This window comes from Hemibagrus wyckioides, linkage group LG02 (assembly GCF_019097595.1).
Source record: "Hemibagrus wyckioides isolate EC202008001 linkage group LG02, SWU_Hwy_1.0, whole genome shotgun sequence".
In the NCBI taxonomy this organism is placed as follows: domain Eukaryota; kingdom Metazoa; phylum Chordata; class Actinopteri; order Siluriformes; family Bagridae; genus Hemibagrus; species Hemibagrus wyckioides.
In genome coordinates this window covers 13,552,667-13,574,647 of record NC_080711.1, presented here as the reverse complement: position 1 = coordinate 13,574,647, position 21,981 = coordinate 13,552,667, and the positions used below count along the sequence as shown (strand labels likewise).

General features: G+C 37.1%; 2 protein-coding genes across 3 annotated transcripts; both read right to left on the bottom strand.

The window, feature by feature from the left end:
• Positions 1 to 560: 560 nt before the first annotated feature.
• Positions 561 to 9,748, bottom strand: tspan34b (tetraspanin 34b). Its single transcript, XM_058405403.1, has 8 exons — positions 9,592 to 9,748; positions 6,029 to 6,105; positions 4,625 to 4,840; positions 1,839 to 1,913; positions 1,647 to 1,754; positions 1,279 to 1,404; positions 889 to 981; positions 561 to 702 (listed from the first exon to the last, which is right to left on the bottom strand). The coding sequence occupies exons 2-8, from the start codon at positions 6,083 to 6,085 to the stop codon at positions 643 to 645; spliced, it is 735 nt and encodes a 244-aa protein (XP_058261386.1). The 5' UTR covers positions 6,086 to 6,105; positions 9,592 to 9,748; the 3' UTR covers positions 561 to 642.
• A 2,523-nt stretch (positions 9,749 to 12,271) lies between these two features.
• znf653 (zinc finger protein 653) lies at positions 12,272 to 21,940 on the bottom strand. Of its 2 annotated transcripts, none has more exons than XM_058373659.1 (10): positions 21,508 to 21,940; positions 21,365 to 21,402; positions 20,247 to 20,537; positions 19,460 to 19,968; positions 19,081 to 19,261; positions 18,839 to 18,914; positions 18,481 to 18,592; positions 16,465 to 16,579; positions 15,745 to 15,844; positions 12,272 to 14,542 (listed from the first exon to the last, which is right to left on the bottom strand). In XM_058373659.1, the coding sequence occupies exons 1-10, from the start codon at positions 21,801 to 21,803 to the stop codon at positions 14,365 to 14,367; spliced, it is 1,896 nt and encodes a 631-aa protein (XP_058229642.1). In that variant the 5' UTR covers positions 21,804 to 21,940; the 3' UTR covers positions 12,272 to 14,364. The 2 variants fall into 2 exon arrangements, with proteins under 2 accessions (XP_058229642.1, XP_058229637.1); XM_058373654.1 differs by having other exon boundaries at positions 19,460 to 19,974; positions 21,508 to 21,933.
• Positions 21,941 to 21,981: the final 41 nt, after the last annotated feature.

Genomic DNA, 21,981 nt, shown 5'->3' with positions numbered 1-21,981 from the left:
AGATGTAATACCGGCAGTTCAGCCCAAAGTATAATTTTTTCCTTGTCATACCAGAGAATCTTTTTTTTCTCATAATCTTAGTGTAATAAGAGAAACTAAATGTAGAAAAGAAGAAATGGGAGGCAGGTTAAAGGTGGAGGAGAAGAGAGAAAGGAGAGGAGAAGGTAGAGATGACTAATGAGAAGTATTCTATATCGGTTGCTACACATATTAAGAAAGATTTATAGTTTTTTTTTCATTTGTCATTTATTTACACAGAACAATGTTTGTAAAGGTGCATTTTTAAGAAATATATACTTATCACAAAATATCATATCTAATATATCTTTGCAGATACTTTAGCTGCGAAAATTGGCAAAAAAGGTATATATATCATTTTTATGTCTATAACACTATGTCAGTAGACACTGAATAATCTGAAAATAACATGTTTGAATCAAGAATAAAATTAAACAGTAATCATAATAAATCCTTTAAAGAACATAAATATATTATTGTGCACATTTCAAGTGTTCGTATATGAAACATAAAGACAACTTCATTTACAAAATTCCTAAAAATCAATTCATTTATTTTGAAAAAGCTTTCAGTAAATATGTATTTGTAAATTTCGAATGTTGGGATTGTTCTGTTGGTCAGGTTTCAGGCTTCTGTAGATTTTATTTGGCAGTACAAGGTCATGGAGACAACCATGGCGAAGAGCTTATAGTCAAAAGAAAACAGAAAGGAGAAACTTTATTCATGAAAAATGACTAAAACAAAATGGCAATATGCTATAAAAAGAACAACATATCTTTACTCGAACATCTGATACAAGAATTCTTATGAATATGCGTTATTTAGTAGACAAGGGCATTTATTTAAAGATAATGGGAATTGCTAAATTACCTCAAGTGCAGCGATGCCCAAGGCCACAGCTATGATGACAACTGAATTTGAGTCAAAAAGTTTGATCAATGCAGGGTAACATCCATTAACATTCTGTGTAGGAAAAAGATAAAATCGTATAATCAGATAGTAGACAAAAAAAAAAAAGAATAGGATATTAGTGAGTTTCACATTCTAGCTTAGGGGTTTCTAACTATTTTTGTAAATAAGAAGAGTTAGAATATAAAAATACCAAAAACTAATGACAACACACTCTCTTCCTCTAGCTAACTTATCATTCTGTTTTTAATTGGTCAATTTATGGGAAATAAATCTTGCAGTACTGTCTTTGATTAGGTAGTCTCTGCTATAAAATACATTTATAAAAAAAATAAAATCAGCGTGTTTTACCGCAATTGTAGCATTTTGTTGGCTACAGGATTGAAGCTGACAGCACTGCTTTGGATACAGACTGGTGGTTTGGACAAAAGGGGAACCTGTGAAATCTGTATAGTTGTTGAATCCACAGCACTTCAGCTACAAGAAGACACAGACAGAGGAGGTGTTAAATGAACACAAGACATAGATATCAGCATTTAAATTCCAGATATTAAGGACCAATCATTACAGAAATTAATAACCAATCATTAGACCCTAACTGCTTGTGGAATGTCAGGCAAGGGATTGTTTACCGATTACATCTTTAATTCTTATCAACACATGAAACACAATAAAAAAAAAACGGTATCAAGATTGCCTGTACAACAAATTTTACCGACCAAGTCCATAGTGGTGTTCCACAGACCCGTGACATCTGCATTAGCGCCGTAATCTTTGCGAATGCTGTCCACTACAGTGACTCCCACTTGAGCTATCAGAGATTGTATCTGAGAGAGATAGAGTTTGCAGCAGAAATCATTAAGCATCAAAAGCAGCTGTCTGCATCTATAAAGATTGTTTGTGTTACTTACCACTCCCTTGAAGACCAAAATCACAATAGCTCCAGCAACCTCAGCAATAAAGACTAGCAGGATAATGACAAAGAACTGGGGACAGAAAGAGCAAAAAAAAAAATTAGGGCACAAAACCTCAACCCAATTCTACAGCTGTGTTACACATACACATTACATCCCTCCTCTGTGTGGCTCATGGATGTGTAAAGATGTGCCTTGAGGGTGATCTGGACTTCTGTGACCACAAATGATGCATTTGAGTCATGAGTTATTTACAAGCTGAACGCATGAGTGGCACCACAAAGTCGTAATTACGAATAAGAAACACAGGATTTTCTTTGAGTTTCAGAAGTCAGAAAACATGATAGAATTTCTTGAAATTGAATACTTACTTGTCTCAGATGCTGATTTTTTTTCTTTTATTATTTATGATAAAACAAGCTAATTGCCTGCACAAAATACAAATGCACTTTGCAATTCTGATATAATATGTAATAAAAAAAACCCCAGAAGAGGTTGTTTAAAATGTATTAAAACATACAAAAAAGCAAAACACACCTGATGGCATTCTTTGCTATTAGATTTCTAGAAGTAGTGATTTAAAATAATTTGTATTTAATTAAAAGAATTAATCTTGCTCAAAACAAATTGACTTAAACACATCTGAAGTCGTAATTACGACTTCCCAACTTGTAAATATGAGCTTTCCAAGGAGGACTCCAACTCACAATTTGAAAATTGTATAATTTTGAATTAGCTCCCTGTAAATTTCATAATTCTTGGACAATCCTCTGGTATACCACCAGTACAACTATTTAAAATAATTCAGTTTTGAGACCCAAAGATGCTGCATACTGAAAGTCTAGACTTCAGTTGCGTATTCAGCAGCAGCAACGTCAGAGACACTAGAGACACCTGAGCCTCCATGGCCCAATTTATCTGGTTTAAAAAAAAAAGGAAACGGTGTGATAATGTTCTGCAAATTATGTGAGCCAAATCAGTTGAAATTATTAACATTTCATAGCACAACACCCAGCTAGAAAGATAAGATGTGCAGCTAAGCTGAATGAGCTAGACTAGCTAGAAAGATTTGGATGCTTTACAGTATTAAAGCTCAGTATTAAACTTTGATGTACAGTATGAAGTTTGACAGCCATGTTAATTATATTAGATGCAGCTACAGCCGATAAGTGATGCTCAGGGTGATGTTTAAGAGCATCTTTGCTAGATATCTTACTACAAAGGTGGAGACATAACTAACATGGCTAGCTAGCTAACAAACTTAGCAAGCTTCTCAGTCTCCAGCAGTTTTTTGCGGCATTAAGTAAGCTAGCCAGCTAACCTTTCCTTTCTTTATGTACTGTTGATAATTTAGGTGTTTTTTTTTTTTTATCACTTTTCACTTCACTGAAAATAAAATATTTTCAGATTAGTTGCGTCAGCTGTACATGTAAACAAGTAATTTGTAAAGTTATGTAAGTCAGTTTTTTTTTTTTTTTTTTACCAAATTCCCTGTTTTACACAAGTGAATCATTCCTACAGAAACTAATTTAATTATTTAACAGTAAAGTATGTGTTGTATTCTCTTCAGCACAGTGTAAGCTTTATGTTTGTGTGTGTGTGTGTGTTCCCTACTGAAATAATATAAAGTTGTTTTTGTATTGTTTATTCACTATTATTATTATCCTTTGTACTACTTTCCGTCACTGTTTAATCCTTGATCATAAGCATTAGTAAGGATTACAGTCTGTAAGAACAGAATGTATTGTCTGTGGTCAAGGTGATATCTGTAGAGAATGAACAGATCCTTACGTCACACTTTCACAGTGTATGAAAGCCATTACATGTTAAAAGAGAATTTTCTTTAGTCAGTAATGAATGTCTGGGTGTGGAACTGAATGTGAATAGTATTATGTAGCTTAAATTTTAAAGATAAGCAAACAGAATAAAAGCTGTCCCCAACTTTTAAGGACACTATTAATAGTGTATTGCTGTAATTAATAAGTAATAATATAACTATATTCCTATAAACTATGTTCCTCAAAGGTATTATGGAGAGTTAAGTATTCTTAGCTTCCTAGTTCCTCTATGATAGGGAAATACCCTGTGGTACGAAACTACAGAGTTTAACTCCATGGAGTTGTATGAAAGTTCACAGTCATACTAAGAAGACGTCATAATAGTTGTTCCATAACAGTTTAATGGTTTATAGCCATTACATTCTCTACAGAAATAAGAAAGCCAACATAGTACAGCAGGGTGGAAACACTCAAACTGAGTCACTCTGTATCTAACTTCGTATTTTCATCTGTCTTAACTTGCTGCTACTGGACATTTTTAAACTATTTTTACATATATTTCTCTGTCTGCTTGCTGATACTGGACATTTATTTATTTATTTTTAAAATTACTTCATTTGCACATCTTTCACCCCATTGTTTGCACAAAATTTGATACTCACTGTCATTGCTGTGCCTTATAGACAATGCTACTTTGTAATATAGGTTTTTTACTTATATGGGTCGACATTTTAATCTGTACAGTCTGATGTACAATGTCTGTTGCTTATAGTTTCACTGCTAAGTATTACTTTGGGTGTGGGGGGTGTTGATAATCTTGCCTACTGGATGCTTGAATTTCCTCCAGTATTCAATAAAATATCTATCTATCTATCTATCTATCTATCTATCTATCTATCTATCTATCTATCTATCTATCTATCTATCTATCTATCTATCTATCTATCTATCTATCTATCTGTGTCTAGTCTGTGATAAATGCTGTAACAGAAGCAGCAGACTTACCGTAAGCAGCATGCACCTGCTTTCTCGAACAGCGCCACAGCAGCCCAGGAAGCCGAGCAGCATCAGCACACCGCCCACAGCAATCAGCAGGTAGCCTACATTCAGAACCTGTTTCAGCTCAGGTGGTGCCCCAGACAGACCTTGTAGAGCGCCCATGATCGAGTTATTATCTACCTTTACCCAGATACCTACAGCCAAGATACCTGCTCCAGCCAGCTGAGGAAGAGGGACAGAAGTGGAGAAAGAGGAAAAAGTTCATGAAACAAGATCACTAGATCACATTTCTTCTTTTATTAACACATTGTTTATACACTATTTGGGGCCTCCTGACAATGAGCCTGGCGCATAGAATAAATGAATAGCGAATTTATTTGTACATTGTTCAGTAGTGTAGAGTAGTGCAGTTTAGATCATATGATTTGGGTTGAGCTATTGTGCTTTATTTGTATATGGATTACTGGGTCATTTAGTGCATAGTCAAAATAAGCACATTAGTATGAAGAAAAAATCGAGAATGCCAAAATCTTCATAAGTCTGATTTGTTTTTTGTTTTAACTTTATTCATTTCACTTCATATCCCTTTAGTGTGTTATGTTTGTCGACAAGCATCATAAGAATAATATACAAGGATAACATGGAACCTCATTACCCCCTTTTTGTCCACCGAGGTGGTGGGATAGATTATTTGCATGCAAGAATAAAGGTCAGAAAACAAGGAAACGAAACTCTCACAACATGGAGGACAGTGCAGGTTAATTCAGTTACCTTGTTACTAATTTGTGTAGTGATGCATTTCAAAGCACAAAAACCCTCATGCAGTTCATTTACAATGGGGATATCCAAAGCTTTAGTAACAGGTTTGGAGAATTTAATATCACTTTAAAGGTATAAGAGATGATTGGTGTATGTAGAAAACTTTGAGGTTGCAGTAAATAATCATTCCATGCGTTATTTGTCCATTCCTGTGGATGGATTTTATGATAATAAGAACTGCTAACTTTGTGCTGTGTTTCTGTGGCCATGACTAAAAACAACTTTGGGCACCACTGCTGTAAACGATGGAAAAAAACCCCAAATGAGGTGGACAACCAACATCCAATCAAAAAACAAGTAGGGCATCTCGACCTGCCTGTCAATCATGTAACCTGTCATTTCAGAAAGCACTTCTTCTGTGCTAGTGCTCAGGTTTTCTAACCACTGAGGCACTGAGAGGGTGTGTTTTAAGGGCTTTGGAGAGAAAGTGAAAAAGATCTATACTTGGTTGGAGTTACAAAATCCTTGACTATGAATTTGGCATATGGATCTACAAGCGAGACAAAATCCAACACCTCTTTACTGGCCTAGAACCTTCACAAAGTTACTCATAAAGATTCTAGCATTCATTTTAAAATCCATTGTACTTACAAAGATAATGCCATTAAAGATAAACATCATTGTTTTCAAAAATCCAAAGCAGCCCATCTTGACAGCGTCTGATGTACCTGAAACAGACACAAAGACACAAGTAACGTGAAATCCAATCAGCAATCAAAGCCAAGGCGGTTCTTTGAATACAGTTTTCTTAAGACATTACTAATAGTTTAGTCTGCGTGTTTACTGTTTTATTAAATAGTTTGAACTTCTTGTTTTTAAGGATCTCTATCCACAAAACAGCTGATTGCTGTGATAAGTTATTGAACTGAATCCTTCTGTCAATCCTACTCCACTAATTTTGTCTTCATGTTCAGTATCTAGCTTAGCCAAAGCGGATCATTTTATAAAATTTTGTTATTCTCCATTACTGAGTAAAGTTAGAGGTTACAGAATGGTCTGATAGTAACTGGAAAACAACAGCTTTAATTTTAAAATATCTACAATGGTTAAACCATATAGAAATCACACGCCATTTAACCCATAGGGTCTTTTATATTATAAGAGATTCAGACAAGGCCTCTAATTGTTTGTTCACATTTAGCTTATTTAGATTTAGATTATTGTTTATCACAAGTAGACAACAGCAATACAAATGTAACCTTTTCGATCGCACCAAGAGGTCTGTCACATGTTTGATCAATTACTGTAATCGTTGTAGGAACATCAGGATATTACACACAATAAAGAGCTGATGTGATGGAAAGTGGGAGTGACGTGGCATAACAATGGTAGGAACCTTTTGGTGGAATCCATTAAAGAGAGGACAACAAGTATTGTATAAACATTGTAAAGAAGTAAATTACATTTATAAAAAGGAGGAATGTCAGTAGTCCTATCAGTCCCCTGGATTGTTGGAATAGAGAGAGAAAGCCATTTGCATGCATGGAAAACAGGGCAGCAAATCCCTCACAAGATGAATGACTGGTTTATTCAGTACCTGTGGTTGCTAATTTGCATAGTGATGTATTTTTAAAATTATACTAACATTACATCTAAATGCAAAATGAAGATATGTGAATATGATATAATGGGTTTTTAAGGTTTAAGTAGTCTCTATATATGGGGTTGACCTTTTTTGAGAATTTATTACACTGTAAGAAGTGACAAAAAGCAGGATTGGCATTTTACATTTACATCTATGTCAATGTGGCAGACGCCCTTAACCAGAGCTACTTATAGAAGTGCTTTTAAAATCCCTAATAATGAATACATCAATACTGGTTCAGTTGGCCAGGGACTCATATTGTCAGACTGAAACTCTGTTAGGAGGCAATACAGCAAGAAGAGCACAGAAACAAGTGCTAGTTCAAGTATTTCAGGAAGAGGTAACACATTGTCTTTACACAAAGACAGCCAGTGACTCAGCTGTTTAGACATCTAGGGGAAGTTCAGTCTACTACCTAGGTGCCAGAACAGAGAAGTGTAATGATGCATACCTTCCTTGTATCCTGAGAGATCAGGTGGGATCAGAAGAGCAGTGTTAGAGGAGTGGCAGGAGCATGGTGCAAAGTGGAGTGTGTATTTTAGCATATAGATGTAAATATCCATGGGCCACCTATTTGTTTATCTCAAAGAAAAGTCTAAATAAAGCCTTTGTATTTCCATATTTTTTTTCTTATTCCTATAGAAATCAAACATTCAATGATCAATTTAGTCATATAACAAAAAAACTGGTAAACAAATGAAAAGGTGATCTACAGGCTTGGCTTGCCTTCAGGCAGCCACTATCTATTCAGACTAAGCTGGAATTTTTAGCCTCATCAGGGAAAATTGTCACACAGTTAATGTTAAAAAATGGCAACCTAAAAGAGGAAAAGCATGACCTAGGTCTTTATTATAAACGAATTCTAAATGTACTATAAACACTATTATTTAAAAAAAATAATATTACCGTATACCAAGGTATTTAGTATTCTGCCCCACCTTACAGAACATAAGGTTATGCTTCTATGCCTGATGTTTAGATTCGTGGTTTTCCATTCACCATGCAAAGAAGTGGTTTTTAAAAAAAACTGATCCATGTGCTTGCATTTAAATGCCTCCCAGTCACGCAAACTGCCGATGTGATCATGAAAACAGTCTTCATAATCTATTCAGCCCATACCATGGCTCAGATTAGTCCACTATAAGTGTTGTAGGTGTAAAATAATTTCACTGATCTGTTTTTTTATACTTTATACTTCAAGCTTTTTATATGAAAAGGGATTTTTATTTGTGCTTTTATGCTGAAACTGTGGTGAACCATGAGGAATCATAGCGTATGAGGCAAGAGACCAAATGGTGACAAAGAGCTTCTACTCCCGTCTCATTTCCAATAAAAGTCACTGACCGTATTCAGAATTTGAACCGTTGTTGTTTAGAATCTCGAAAATTCTGACCAGAGCTGTCACCTGCACCATAATCAGCAGTTATTATCACCTGCCATCTTATCTTGTTCTTCCCTGTTATGAAACTTTCCCAAAAATCATTATCTGTTCAAAATTTGGTGCAGGTCAAATATCAGATGCGGAATAATAAAATTTATTTGTACTTCCCTTCACAAAAGAAAGCATGAGGCTTGTTCTAGTTATGTCAATGTTTATCTAGTGTTAGGTTAATCAGAGCAACACTGAAATCTCAAGAGCTTTTTAATTGCACAGGTGTTTTTTTTTCACTCTGTCTCCCTGACATGGCCTACTGCTTGCATGTATGAATGTATGCATAGAAACAGGACGCTGTCCGGGTCAGCATCACACTTGAATAGCTAGTGAGTTACTTCAGTGATTTATTAAGTACTCATGAAGCCTGAATCTCAAACCACTCAGTGAAAACAGAAAGTGGGAAACTGGACTATATCAATTGCATCTGATTTCCTTTGTTTATGGTATGATGCTCACTGGAGTTTTGCATTGTCGTTTGAATTAGCGAGTGCCCTGATGAAATCGGGAACGTTCATGTTTTGTTTAAACAAAAAACAGCAACGGGCATTCAGCTCCTATCTTACTTTCAAAAAAATGTTAGATGTATAATTGCAATAAAACTAACACATATTAATCAACAGCTCTGAGAAGACATGCTAGCAAGGCTCTCCTTTATTATTTTTTTTTAAATGTATTTATTTCCTGTTATTTGTTCTCATCACTCATTTTTTATTTACATTTTTTTTGCAGGTCAATGAGCTGGAAATTTCAGGGCACACCTGGTGACAGTCGTATCCTGGAGATGGCTAAACCTGTGGAGAACCCTTGAGAGCTTCAGAGTGGGAAATGCCAAGCCAATTACATAATGGCAATTTTAACTGCTTGTTAAATGGAAGATAACTTCATTATAATTATTAAAAAAATAAATAAATTAAAATAAAAAAATCAAAAAAAAAAAAATCAACAAAACTCACAAAAAGTTCAGTGTCTATTATAGTAAATGTTCACAGGATATATAGAGATACACATCAAACTCAAAATAATGTCACAATGTCTGTTTAAAGTAGTTTGTGGTTGAAGTCCCGAGAAGAAGCTTAGTGTAAAGATAAATAGACCTGCTCCATGTAAGTCAGAGTGAGTAAAAGAAATTCTTACCTTTACTGAAGACTTGAAGAGACTAAGGAGAATGTAAGACTAAATTTCGGAATGTCCACAAGAAAACAGGGCTGAAAATACAAAGGACCAGCTAGTCTGTTCTACACTTGTGCTTCTATCATTCTGGCTGAAGTGCTGCAGGTTTACAATTGCCAGAGAGAGAGAGAGAGAGAGAGAGAGAGAGAGAGAGAGAGAGAGAGAGAGAGGGAGGGAGGAGAGAAGAGATGAAAGAAAACTAGTGGGACAGCAGGTTTTCTGTTCCCTGTAGAGAAAGTCCCACTTGAGAAGGGAGGCGAGGGGGGGTGCATCGAGGTGGTGGCCATGGTGATACACAGGCTTGTGTTTATACACATCATACGGCTCATGTTTACTGGTACAGAATAGAATTTTAGTAAATGGATTAAAGCTGAACAGTATGATGTCACTGTATATATATATATATATATATATATATATATATATATATATACAGAAACTGCTGACCTCCTGTGATTTTCACGCATGACCGTCTCTACAGAAAGAAATACACAAAACATTCAGTGTGTGACAAGGATGAGAGAGGCCAGACTGGTTTATAGTCATAGTGGTTCAAATCTATCTATCTATCTATCTATCTATCTATCTATCTATCTATCTATCTATCTATCTATCTATCTATCTATCTATCTAGCTATCTATATATATATATATAGAGAGAGAGAGAGAGAGAGATACACATAGATAGATAGATAGATAGATAGATAGATAGATAGATAGATAGATAGATAGATAGATAGATAGATAGATTTGAACCACTTCAGTAAGAATCTGGAGTATTCTGAGGACAGTATGTTAATACTGTAAGCCAGCCTGTGATATTTTAAATCCTTCATACACAATATCAGATTTTCCTAAAGTCATTTCCCTTATTTTGAATTTTGTGAGCCAGGGCCCAAGGTAGCTTCAGATTTTTATACTTGTGTGCCAAGACTGTTACAAATATGGTCGTCTTTTGCTGTAGACCATCCGTCTCATTATTTGAAAAGTTGTGAGTTCTGAGATGATTTTCTGCTCACAAGTGTTTTGAACCACTATGACTATAAACCAGTCTGGCCTCTCTCATCCTTGTCACACACTAAATGTTTTGTGTATATCTTTCTGTAGAAATGGTCATGCATGAAAATCACAGGAGGTCAGCAGTTTCTGAAACACTGAAACTAGCCTGAGGTTAAAGTCACTCAGATCAATTTTTCCCTCACTTGGCTGTTTGATGTGAACATTACCTGAAGCTCTTGACATAATTTTATTTGCTGCACTAATGTTTTATGACTGATTGGATAATTACATGAATGAACAGTACAGGTGTATAGTGCACTGAATAGGATGAAATGTTCTTTCATTTAAGTGTAAATGAAATTCAGTACATAACATTAATGCCTATGCCCATCTAATGTCTGTAGAATTAGATGAGATTACCTAGTAGCATGTCTTTGGACTGTGGGAAACTGGAGCACTCAGAGGAAACCCACCAAGCACGGGGAGAACATGCAAACTCCACGCACACAGTGAGACTCGAACCCAGGACAGTGGAGGTGTGAGGCGAACATGCTAACCACTAAGCCACCATGCCGCCCTTGAGTTGTACATAGAGAATAAAAATGTTTTCATCTTCATTTTGTATTCATTATTAAAGACAGAAGGATATAGAATAAAGCATTTATAGCCCTGCATCTTTAATAACTAATTCTTTTCTACGAAGGCTCATATAAAGTGGGCAGCCAATGCCAGACTAGAAAATCTGGTTTCATAATGATAAAAGCCCACAAAGCATTTCTAGAAAGCTGGCCAACAAAGCAAGGCTAAATCCAATCCAAATCAGAACATCTTTTGTTTTTTTCCTACGATTTATATGTCCATTATTTACTACAGGTTCATTTATCTTAGAGGTGTGGCAGACTGCAAACTTGGTCACTGACTTCAAAGTTAGTACACAAAAGTGAACAGAGAAGTTTGCTATAAAAACAATGTCTAACATCATTGTTATTTAAAACAGAACGGCTCTAATGAAGTACAAATCCCTGAGCAATGTTATGACAAAGAATATGCTTTTAGTCCATGTCCTTTCAACACTCACGACATATGTTTGAATTCATGCAAATCCTAGTGTGTAATAATTTGCACGTTTACGCACAGTCTGGGTAGATTAACAAATGTTCAAGCTCTCTTAAAAGTTTATATGCATGTAAGGACAGAAGATCAAGATGAATACAGTCCAGTCTCTTGTTTTCAGATAAAGCATAAGCAAAACATCATAACAGAAAATTTTTCCACAGAATGAACTGTTATTTAATAAACAGTATTAACAACAGTATTAATATTAATACTTTCCATATAACTTTAACATAATAAGACCATCATAATGAAACTCACAGAAAAGAATTTCAGAATTACAGCATTGAACCGTTCACCATTTGGCATTAAAACAAAACGATTGTCAACTCAAAGTGCTTAGATATAGCAGAAACAAACGAACCGGATCATAAAAGCCAAAGGTTTCAGATAAAGGAACGAGAAATACAATAGTTGGTGACTGTTTCCCCTGAGAATTGAAGCACTGTAATACAGTCACTTCCTTGTAAGATCAACAATGCAGTTTTATTTCAGGACATTAAGCAGGTAAGTGAGAGTTTTTGAAGCACTTCCTGCTTTTTTTTTTTTGTTGGAGAACATTTAAAATGGGCTGTAAACATTATATGTAAATGCATCGACATTTTTAGGGGGTACCAATTACAGTATTTACACGTAGCGGATCACTGACAAAAGCTTGAGGCTTCCAACACCTTGAAAACACACAAATCTGTTCTTCTCAGTGTATCTAGGAGGGTAAACAAATAAGGCACCACTGCTAAAGTGGTTTGACTTAAAATGAGAAAAAAGACTGAGGAAAAAAAAAAAAACAGACTTTTCTCCAGAAGCTTATAGTAATAAAAAAAATGCCAGCATATAGGGAAGATATTGGATAACAGTCTGATTTAAAAATCTATTCTATAAAGACACACAATAAATAAAACAAGAACAAACAAGTCCAGTTATGATAAGTCCGACATATTCCCACAGTTCACTCAGCTGTGTGAGCATGTGTGTGTGTGTGTGTCAGGTCTTTGATGCACAAATTAAAAAGCAAAGCTTTAACATGCAATCAGACTGTTACACAATTACTGGCACCACTAATGAATCCCGACAACAATAAGTGTACGAGATGAACAGGCAATTTGTGGCACTGTGAGTTTAACCATACAGAGATACTGTATGGTGGTAATAATAACAATAATAACAGTTCTTCCTGTAATGACTCCATTCATTCAAGTCTTTATATTATTAAGATTGCATAAAAGAGAGCTGTTCTCATATATTGAGGTCAGTACTGCAAATCAATGTGATTCTGTGGATTTTGGACTCGGTCATAGCTTGGGGTCATTTATCTAGCTTAAAAGACCCTTCAAAAGGCAGGCTTTTACTTCCAGGCAGAGGTAGCCAGGTTATTGACAAATGTTATGGTACTTAGTATAGTGGAATCTTCAAACAACTCCTAGAGCCACTATATTTACAGTTCCTTTTTACTTCCAATTCTTGCCATTATATGGTTATGGTGTGAGCAAAAAAGTTTTATTTTTGGTCTCAGTTGATTACACACTCCAGTGACACATAGTCGTAAGTATTTCTACATCCATTAACCTGACATGCGGAGGTTAACATGCATTCTTATCCACCAAACTGTTTAGATCCTGGAAACTAAGGGATATCATAACGTACATGTTCTCAATTCAGACAATTTAGTTGCATTTCTTTTAAATATTTTTTTTAAAAACAGCTGAAATGATTGTGAATGCACTAAAATTAAAACAGGTCTGAGGTGGCACTTGTTTAGTCATTCCTTAAACAGACAGATGTGAAACACAGCTAATCCTTTAGGTTCCTATTTTTTGATACTGGTATGCTGGTGTTGTAATAACCTGCACAAGCATTTTGGTTGGAACATTCATTCGTCTTCAGTAGCCGCTTTATCCTGATTAGGGTTGCGGTATATCTGGAGCATATGCTAGGAACACTGGGCACACACCCTGGCAGTACACCCTGGCTGAGCCATCAGTCCATCACAGTGAAACATAACTGGCCCTTGAATAAAATAAATTCACCCGTTACATGTTGATAAATAACCGTTTGCAGCTGCAATAATTCTTAAAATAATTTAGCATAAATTCTGTAGTGGCAATTTCTACCCTCTACCCACACCGCACACTCACTTAAAAAGATGTTGCTTCTAAAAAAAAAGAAAAAGAAAAAAAACTTCTCTCAACAAACCTAAAATGTGTTTGAAAATATGAATTAAACACATTTTATAAAGCTCAAGATGAGGATTTGGAGTAGAATATGAACCTACAAAACACTTTGTAAACAATACTTCACAAAGACATTTGAGAACCATGCAACACCATAACCGGGTGAGTAAAAGCTGTGACCAGCACAGCACATGGAAAATAATTATGCCTCAAATTAGCACACACAGGTTTAACTTCTGCTGCGCTGGGCCTCTTTAGACCACTATTCTCTTTAGTTTTACCTTCATGATTTGTTTCTTCATTTCCTCCTGCTTGTGCACTTACTCAGAGCCCAGTCTACAAACCGTTCACTCTGCCCACCAGTCACTAGCCTCAATAAAACTGGTGTTGACAGAAGCCCCTATACATATATTTTATTAAATATATCCTTCTTGCCACCTCTCTACATACTCTTTCAAGTGGTCTGTCTGTCAGGATGGCTTTTCAGCTTATGGAACTTCACACTGTCGAGTTTCTCAAAGCGCTTGCCGCAGTACTCGCAGGTGTAGTTGTAGTGTGCCTCAGAGGTGTGTTTCTTCATATGCCAGTTGAGGGAAGCACGCTGCCGACACTGATAACCACAGATCTCACACCTGCAAGGAAAAAACCCGCTGTTTTTCATACTGGTTCACAGGGATGGCATGCAAGATGATTAAGTAATTAATCAACAATAATGAATTATTGTATTGATATATTATTATTATTGCTACCATAATGTAATATGATAAGTGCATTAAAAAAAGGACTGAAAAAATTAGATTAATTGCAACTAAGGGATTAAACCTATGAAGTCGGCGGCCCCCTATGAGCTAAGACAACACATAACTGTTGTAGCCGGACACACACTGCAGACTATTTTGGTAAAGTCTCTAAGGGCTGCTGGAATAACATCACAGCTTGCTGAACAGGTTTCATTTGTCTTTTGTAAAGTAAAGTAAAAAAAAAAAGCCCATGCAGAATGTCAATACTGACCTGAAACACTAGATCAGTCCTGGATCAGATTTAATAACCATCTGGCAGATTTGATACCATAAAGGTTAAATTGACCATATTAGTAGATAAATTTAGCCCAGCTGCTAAAATGTTCCATGTATTTATGTAATTTCTTTGTTCCAAGTAATTAAAAACCATATTTAATGGCTCTAATAAATGAGTATTACAGAAATACAGAAATAAAGATTTTATATTTTACACACACACACACACAGTCTTTAGTTCTGTAATATACTACACTATATTGCCAAAGATTTTGGGACTCCCCTCTAAATCATTGAATTCAGATGTTGTTTTGCATGGGTTGGACTTAGATCCAGTAAAAGGAACTCTTAATGCTTCAGCATACCAAGACATTTTGGACAACTCCCAACTTTGGGGACGACCCCTTCCTGTTCCAACATGACTGCACACCAGTGCATAAAGCAAGGTCCATAAAGACATGGATGAGCGAGTTTGGTGTGGAGGAACTTGACTGGCCTGTACAGAGTCCTGACCTCAACCTGATAGAACACCTTTGGGATGAATTAGAGCGGAGACTGTGAGCCAGTCCTTCTCATCCAGCATCAGTGCCTGAAAATTCCCATAATCACACTCCTAAACCTTGTGGAAAGCCTTTCAAAGGGTGGCCCAACTTCATATTACATTCATGTGCAGGTAAAGGCAGACGTTCCAAATCTTTTGGCAATATAGTGTACATGGATGTTTTTCAGTTCTGTAATATTGATTTATTTTACTGCTATGAACAGTAAAGCAGGTTAAACTCACAAAAGATATTTGAATGAGATCAGGTTAAACTCACTGTAAAGGCGTCTCTCCGGTGTGAGTGCGCCTGTGCACCTCTAAATGGTTCTTGCGTTTAAAAGACTTGCCACAGGTCTCGCAGATGAAGTCTCGCACTCCTGAGCAAACATAACGGACAAATGCCCTTATTTATCAAACAGTCAACCTTCATTGTGAAACGAGCATACTCATATTCAAATATCTCTATTCATTAATTTAATCTTTGGCATATTTGTATGATCAAATTCACATCTGAATGGAATGCATGGAAATAGGAGCATACCATTTTAACAACCTGAAAACTGCTCGTAAAATTGTCAAGATGAATATACTGTACATCACACATACTCAAACATTGCAGCAAGATAAACCGCAAAAGTAACATCAGACAAAACAAACAAATTGAGGACCTTGCACAAAAGTAGCCCTAGTTTCACTTTTTTCTCCCCCCACAGCTCTTCACAGGTCTGCTGAATGCTTTTTTTCATCGGCTCACCTGCATAAATTAGGGTGTGTTTGATGTAAATTAAGTGTATATGAGGATAAATTGGGCTGTGGTGTATGCGTATGACATGTAAATATTGGGCTTGGATCATTGCAGCTGAAGCAGAGACATTTCAGATAAAAACAAAATCACCACCACTCATTTTGTTGATATAGGTTTCCAAGAGTCCAAATCGTACTAAACTTTGAGCTATGTGAATGCAACCATGAGCAGAAGGAGTGTACGTGTATTTACCCGAGTGAATAATCATATGGCGATGCAGATGGTTAGACAGGTAAAACTTCTTCCCACAGCCGGGATGTGGACACACTTTTGTCCTGCCTTTCCTGTGGACCAGGTTCACATGATTCTGCAGACAGACAGACCGACCGACAGATCAAATCCATTTACAGCCCTTCATTTTACAAAAAAAAAAAAAAAAAAAAAAAAAAAAATCCCAACACAATTGGCGCACACTTGGTATTGTTAAATAATCCCAAAATTGAATTTACAGCCCCAGGCTGAAACTACTGGAACAGCAAAGGCACATCGTTTGTTTATGACACGCCAGGATATTTGCGTAATTTAATACGAGAATGAGAATTTAGTATTTCAGCTTTTATTGCGTGGTATTTAAATCTACAGGTATTAAATAACAGCACATAGTACCTTTTGTATCTGACCATAAGCAAAATATAGGAACAGATAAATGTAAATGAAAGTAAATAACACTTAATATTTGCTTGCATACCCTATGCTTGCAATAACTACATCAAGCCTGTGAATTTGCTGACAAACAAATTGTTGGTTTCATCTTTCGTCAGCACATCAGTGTTTTTTCAGAACAAATTATTGTATTTGCTAAGCCCAATGTTTGTGCAATGGCTCTGATTTTTTTCTATCTTTTGTGAGCTTCAAAATGCCTTGCTTTGCTCCCATAGACAGCTCTCTGATCTTTATGTTGACTTTCTTAACAACAAATGCCATCTTCAGGTAAAACTGAAGGCTAAAACCAAGAGCAAAAGCTCACAGCTATTAAAAAAAAACAAAAAAACAGAACACACCTGCATAACAAGAAAAGCCTGTCAGGTCACATGTTCCAGTATTGTTCACCTAATAATTGAGTGTTCTGATACAAAATGTGATCTTCCCTATGACCTTTAACACATCTACATATACACCGATCAGGCATAACATTATGACCACCTGCCTTATATTGTGTTGGTTCCCCTTGTGCTGCCAAAACAGCCCTGACCTGTCAAGGAATGAGCTCCACTAGATCCCTGAAGGTGTTCTCTGGTATCTGGTACCAAGATGTTAGCAGCAGATCCTTTAAGTCCTGTAAGGTCCCACCTCACCACTTACAGGACTTCAATGACAATTACATGACTTAAAGGATACTTTTGATAGATACTGACCACTGCAGACTGGGAACACCCCACAAGAGCTGCAGTTTTGGAGATTCCTGCTTCTAACACATCAACTTTGAAAATAAAATGATCACTTGCTGCCTGATATGTCCCACCCACTAACAGGTGCCATGATGAGGGGATAATCAGTTATTTACGTCACCTCTCAGTGCTCATAATGTTATGCCTGATCAGTGTAAATAACAGGAAATCTGAAATGATAAACTCTCTTCTCATATTCATTATTTGATCTCAAACCCAAATGTCTTCAGTCTACAGCAAAAACAATAAATCGGCCTTGCAAGTTCAATAGTTTTGACATGTACTGTATAACAGCCAGTTCTCTCAGGTAATAGGTTCACATTCATGCTTTGTTTCTCATTAATGAGAATGAGCTAACTTTCTCTGGTAAACATGTCCAATACACTTTAAGTGAAATTTAACCAACACAATGACTTAAAAGTTGTCTTCAAATCACAGGCACAGCTAACAGAGACATTAAACAATAAATCAAACTACAGTTGCAAAAATCATGTTTGCACACCATTTCTCTTCCCTGAAAATGCAACCATTAACTAGCAAGTTACATAGTGATTAAAATTGATGGTTAATGATCCATGAATTACAACTTTGCTTTCCCCCCCAGTGGCCAAGGTACTTCCTATTCCTGTAAGGCAACAATAGAATTACAAACAAAATAAACAAACAAAACAAAACACTAATGTAAATAAGTGTAAAGGTTTGAGCAATTTATCACATGACACAATTAGTTGTAACAATCATAAGGAGTGGTGTTCAAGCAAGCCTCTAGTTGCCCATTTTTAGGCTGTGTAGCACCCCAGTAACATTGGTTGTTACTCACCTGGTAGCTGCTGAGGGCCACGTACACCTGGCTGCAGCCCTCATATGGACAGTGGAACATTTTCAGCATGCCGTCTGCTTCAATAACTGGACCTTGACGACTCCTCTTAGACCTGAACGTTGTATCCGTACATATACATGATTTTGTTTTATCCACAAAGCATGCTTTTTCAAAAAACACATCAGCAGTGATGCCATGACAACAGGCCATAAAAGATAGCATCAACATTATGAAAAGGTTAGATTACCTTGATTGAGCTTAACAATAATAAAGACAGAAAACAAGTCTTTTGTAAGCTTCATGGTCATGAAGGGAATGACTCTGTTGTATAACTACGCAAATGTAGATTCACACAGACCTGCTGAGAGAGCATTGAATATCTTTCTGACTGTGGGATTCTTCACTAGGCTCCAACAGCTGTTTTTCACTCAGGTCTGGAAAAAAAAACATTAAATTACTACATTTTTACAAAGAAAAAGCGCATGGCTTATTTTTAAATGACCACATGGGAGGTGTGTAATTTGTAAAAGTTACATTTCAAGCATAAGACCCAGTTGTAGCACTTTTATAACGATTAAACACACTGCAGCTCTATTGCACCTGTTATGGTATCTGTGTGCGAGATGCTATTCTGGACTATTGTGTCTGAATGGCACATCTGATTGTAGGACATCCCCTCGATCACTGTGCACGTGACCCCCTCCACATCTCCACCACCCACATTGAGCTCAATGCCTTCAGATGTCATCGCTTCGTAACTGGATCCTGTGATTATGATCAGCTAGAGAGAAGTGAATTTGAAACAGAAAGAAGGTAGCTGGGTAAAAAAAAACAAATACATAAAATTAAATAAAATTTAATTTGCATGAAAACCTATTAAATCAACTACTGACCACCATTACAATAATGTGATGTTTGTGTGCAGTGTAAAATTGGCCTTACGCTGTACGATTTTCTGTAATTGAGCATTGTGGCCTACCTGTGAGCCCTGAAGTGTAGCATGCTGGTCTGGTAGCTCACAGCTGCCCACCATGTTCTGCAGTGCCTGTGATTCATAGAGCTCTGCTTGTACCGGAGTGGCTGCTGTGTGGTTGTGGGTTATACTACCCGAGACTAGTCGTGCTCCATTCTCTTCTATGCCCCCCATCAAATGACTGGCTCCGTCCGGTTCATGCAGGCTTTCCATCAAAGCCGCTGTGACCACCACACATTCATAACCATCTGTCCCAGTACCATGACCTCCTAAAACTTGAGGCTTCGAGTTGCTCGCCTCCATCAAAGGAAAGTCATCTCTTGCTTCATTTTCACAGTCAGCCAAGGCCAGGTCGTGTTCTCGTTCTGCTTCCGTTTCCCACATGACCTGGTCTCCCAGGGGGGTTGAGGATGCGACAGCTTCACTGTGGGATTCGGGGAGTTGACTGAAAGCAGTGGAGGACATCTGTTGAGCCACTTTGGAAACCTCTGCTGTGGCAGTCTCCAGCTCATCCTCTGTATCTGGACAAATCATGGGCATTATATGTCCAAGCAATGACAGCACAGCAACTTCATGGAAATTATTAGATAATTATAAGATTTCATTTATTTTCAGAATTTCAGTTAAAACACATTTAAATAATAATAAATGTAGACATCTAAAAAATAAATCACAAAAGCAAGTTCAATAAATCAACTTGTGGATACAAAATTGTCAAACAATTGTCCACATTCTGCAGTGCTTCAGAGAAAGCCAGACTTTCTTTAGTTTATGATTACTCATAAAACCACACCTGCCAGTGTCCTTTGGTTGCTCTCAGCTGTTGCTTTAGTCCGGACAGCTGTCTTTTTCTCTGGCTCTAGCACGGCATTGTTGTCGTCCTCATCAGTCTCACTACTCCCACACACAGGCCATGAAATGTGCTGTATGAATGAATGCTCAGCATCACACTGCCATACCACGGTAGTGGACAGGCCTAGCGTTGGCTCCACAGACCGTAACTCGGGCTCATGGGAACACATCTGGCAGTGCTGCTGATACCAGCTCACCAAGCTGTGCAAGCTTGTGGCGACCACCTTCTTCCCTAAATGAAAGACAAAAAAATGCTCTTCATGTACATTTACAGCATTTAACTAACATACAAAGAGACTTACAGAAGCACATTATAATCTCTGTCAGGAAGACATATTTAAACTAAAATCCAGTTAGAGAGAAGTTTGTAAAACACACACACACAATACATTTAAAGTTAATTCACATGGAAGGGGTTAAGTCTTCAATCTTCAAGTCTGCACACAAGAGCCTTGATGCACGTCTACCATGGACTTTGGGTCAAACTGAGCCATGCTAGTCTCTAAATGGACCTGATGTAAAGTGGTGGGTAACAAGTGCCTTCACGTAGGTGACCCCTGGTCTGTTTTTTGGCTTGGTATGCAAGCATCAGCAAATTAACTTTAAAGCAGGTAGGTACAGGAAACGAGTAGAGGGAATGTAGAAACTGAGAACTTAGAATGTAGAAACTGAGAAACTAGAGTCAAGAGATGACAAGGTACTGAACTGCGCGACCTCCATAGATAGAAACCGGCAGATCGTCCTGATGTTGGAAAGGAGAACCTTGGATGGCTAGTCAAGTTAGAATAGAGAGAGGAGAGAAGGACAGCTGGTTGTCCTGAACTAACACAAGGTTACAGGCAGATGGCAGATGGTGTGTTCCCTGACATTTTCTGCATGGATTTTCACAGTTCATAAACATTGAACAAAGTTCTGTTGCACCTCTGATATTCTGAACTCAAACACCAAGAAAGAACATTTGACCCAATTTGTTGAGTGACCAGTGCATGAGTGGATAGATTTACTCCGTGTGCACGCGATGAATGATCAGAAACGTTTAATGCATGCTCATGAGAGTACCTTTTTTCGGATTTCTGCAAAGTTCTGGGAAGTTTTTCCTGCAAATATAAGAGCAAACGACAAGAGCGCTGTTTTTAATGATTGCTTTTCACAATAAATACGTCTTAGATTAGTCATTAATTAGGGGGAAATGTTGCACATACACGCAGTATTTCTGCTGATATCTTTCTCCGTAAACTGAGTTCAGCAGGATTAAGTACTCGGCCAGTCCGGCGTCGCTCATGCATGTTTTCTGTCTCAGGTCGCTCCAGACCTTGTGTGATTCTCCGAGGTAAACTCGTCGAACATCGTACTTTTTCCGGGATTCGAGTCGTCTTCGAGCTCGGTCTGTGTCCGACAGCCTGGGGCGACCCCTACACCGCCGTAAAATAGCATGGATTTCATTCCCGGAGTCTTTGGAGCCCAGACTAGCGGCTATTTCTGAGCACACAGTCGCCATCTTTACATCAGCTGTTGAGTTGTTGTGGTTTTTCTTAAAGGGATTTGAGCTGAGCGGAAATACGAAAGTACCTTTAAAGGAAGTGGATTTTTTTTTTGTTGCTGTCCAGAATGTGAAATAATAGATTTAACACACACACACACACACATATGTTGCTATTTATTGTTTGAGGTGTTTG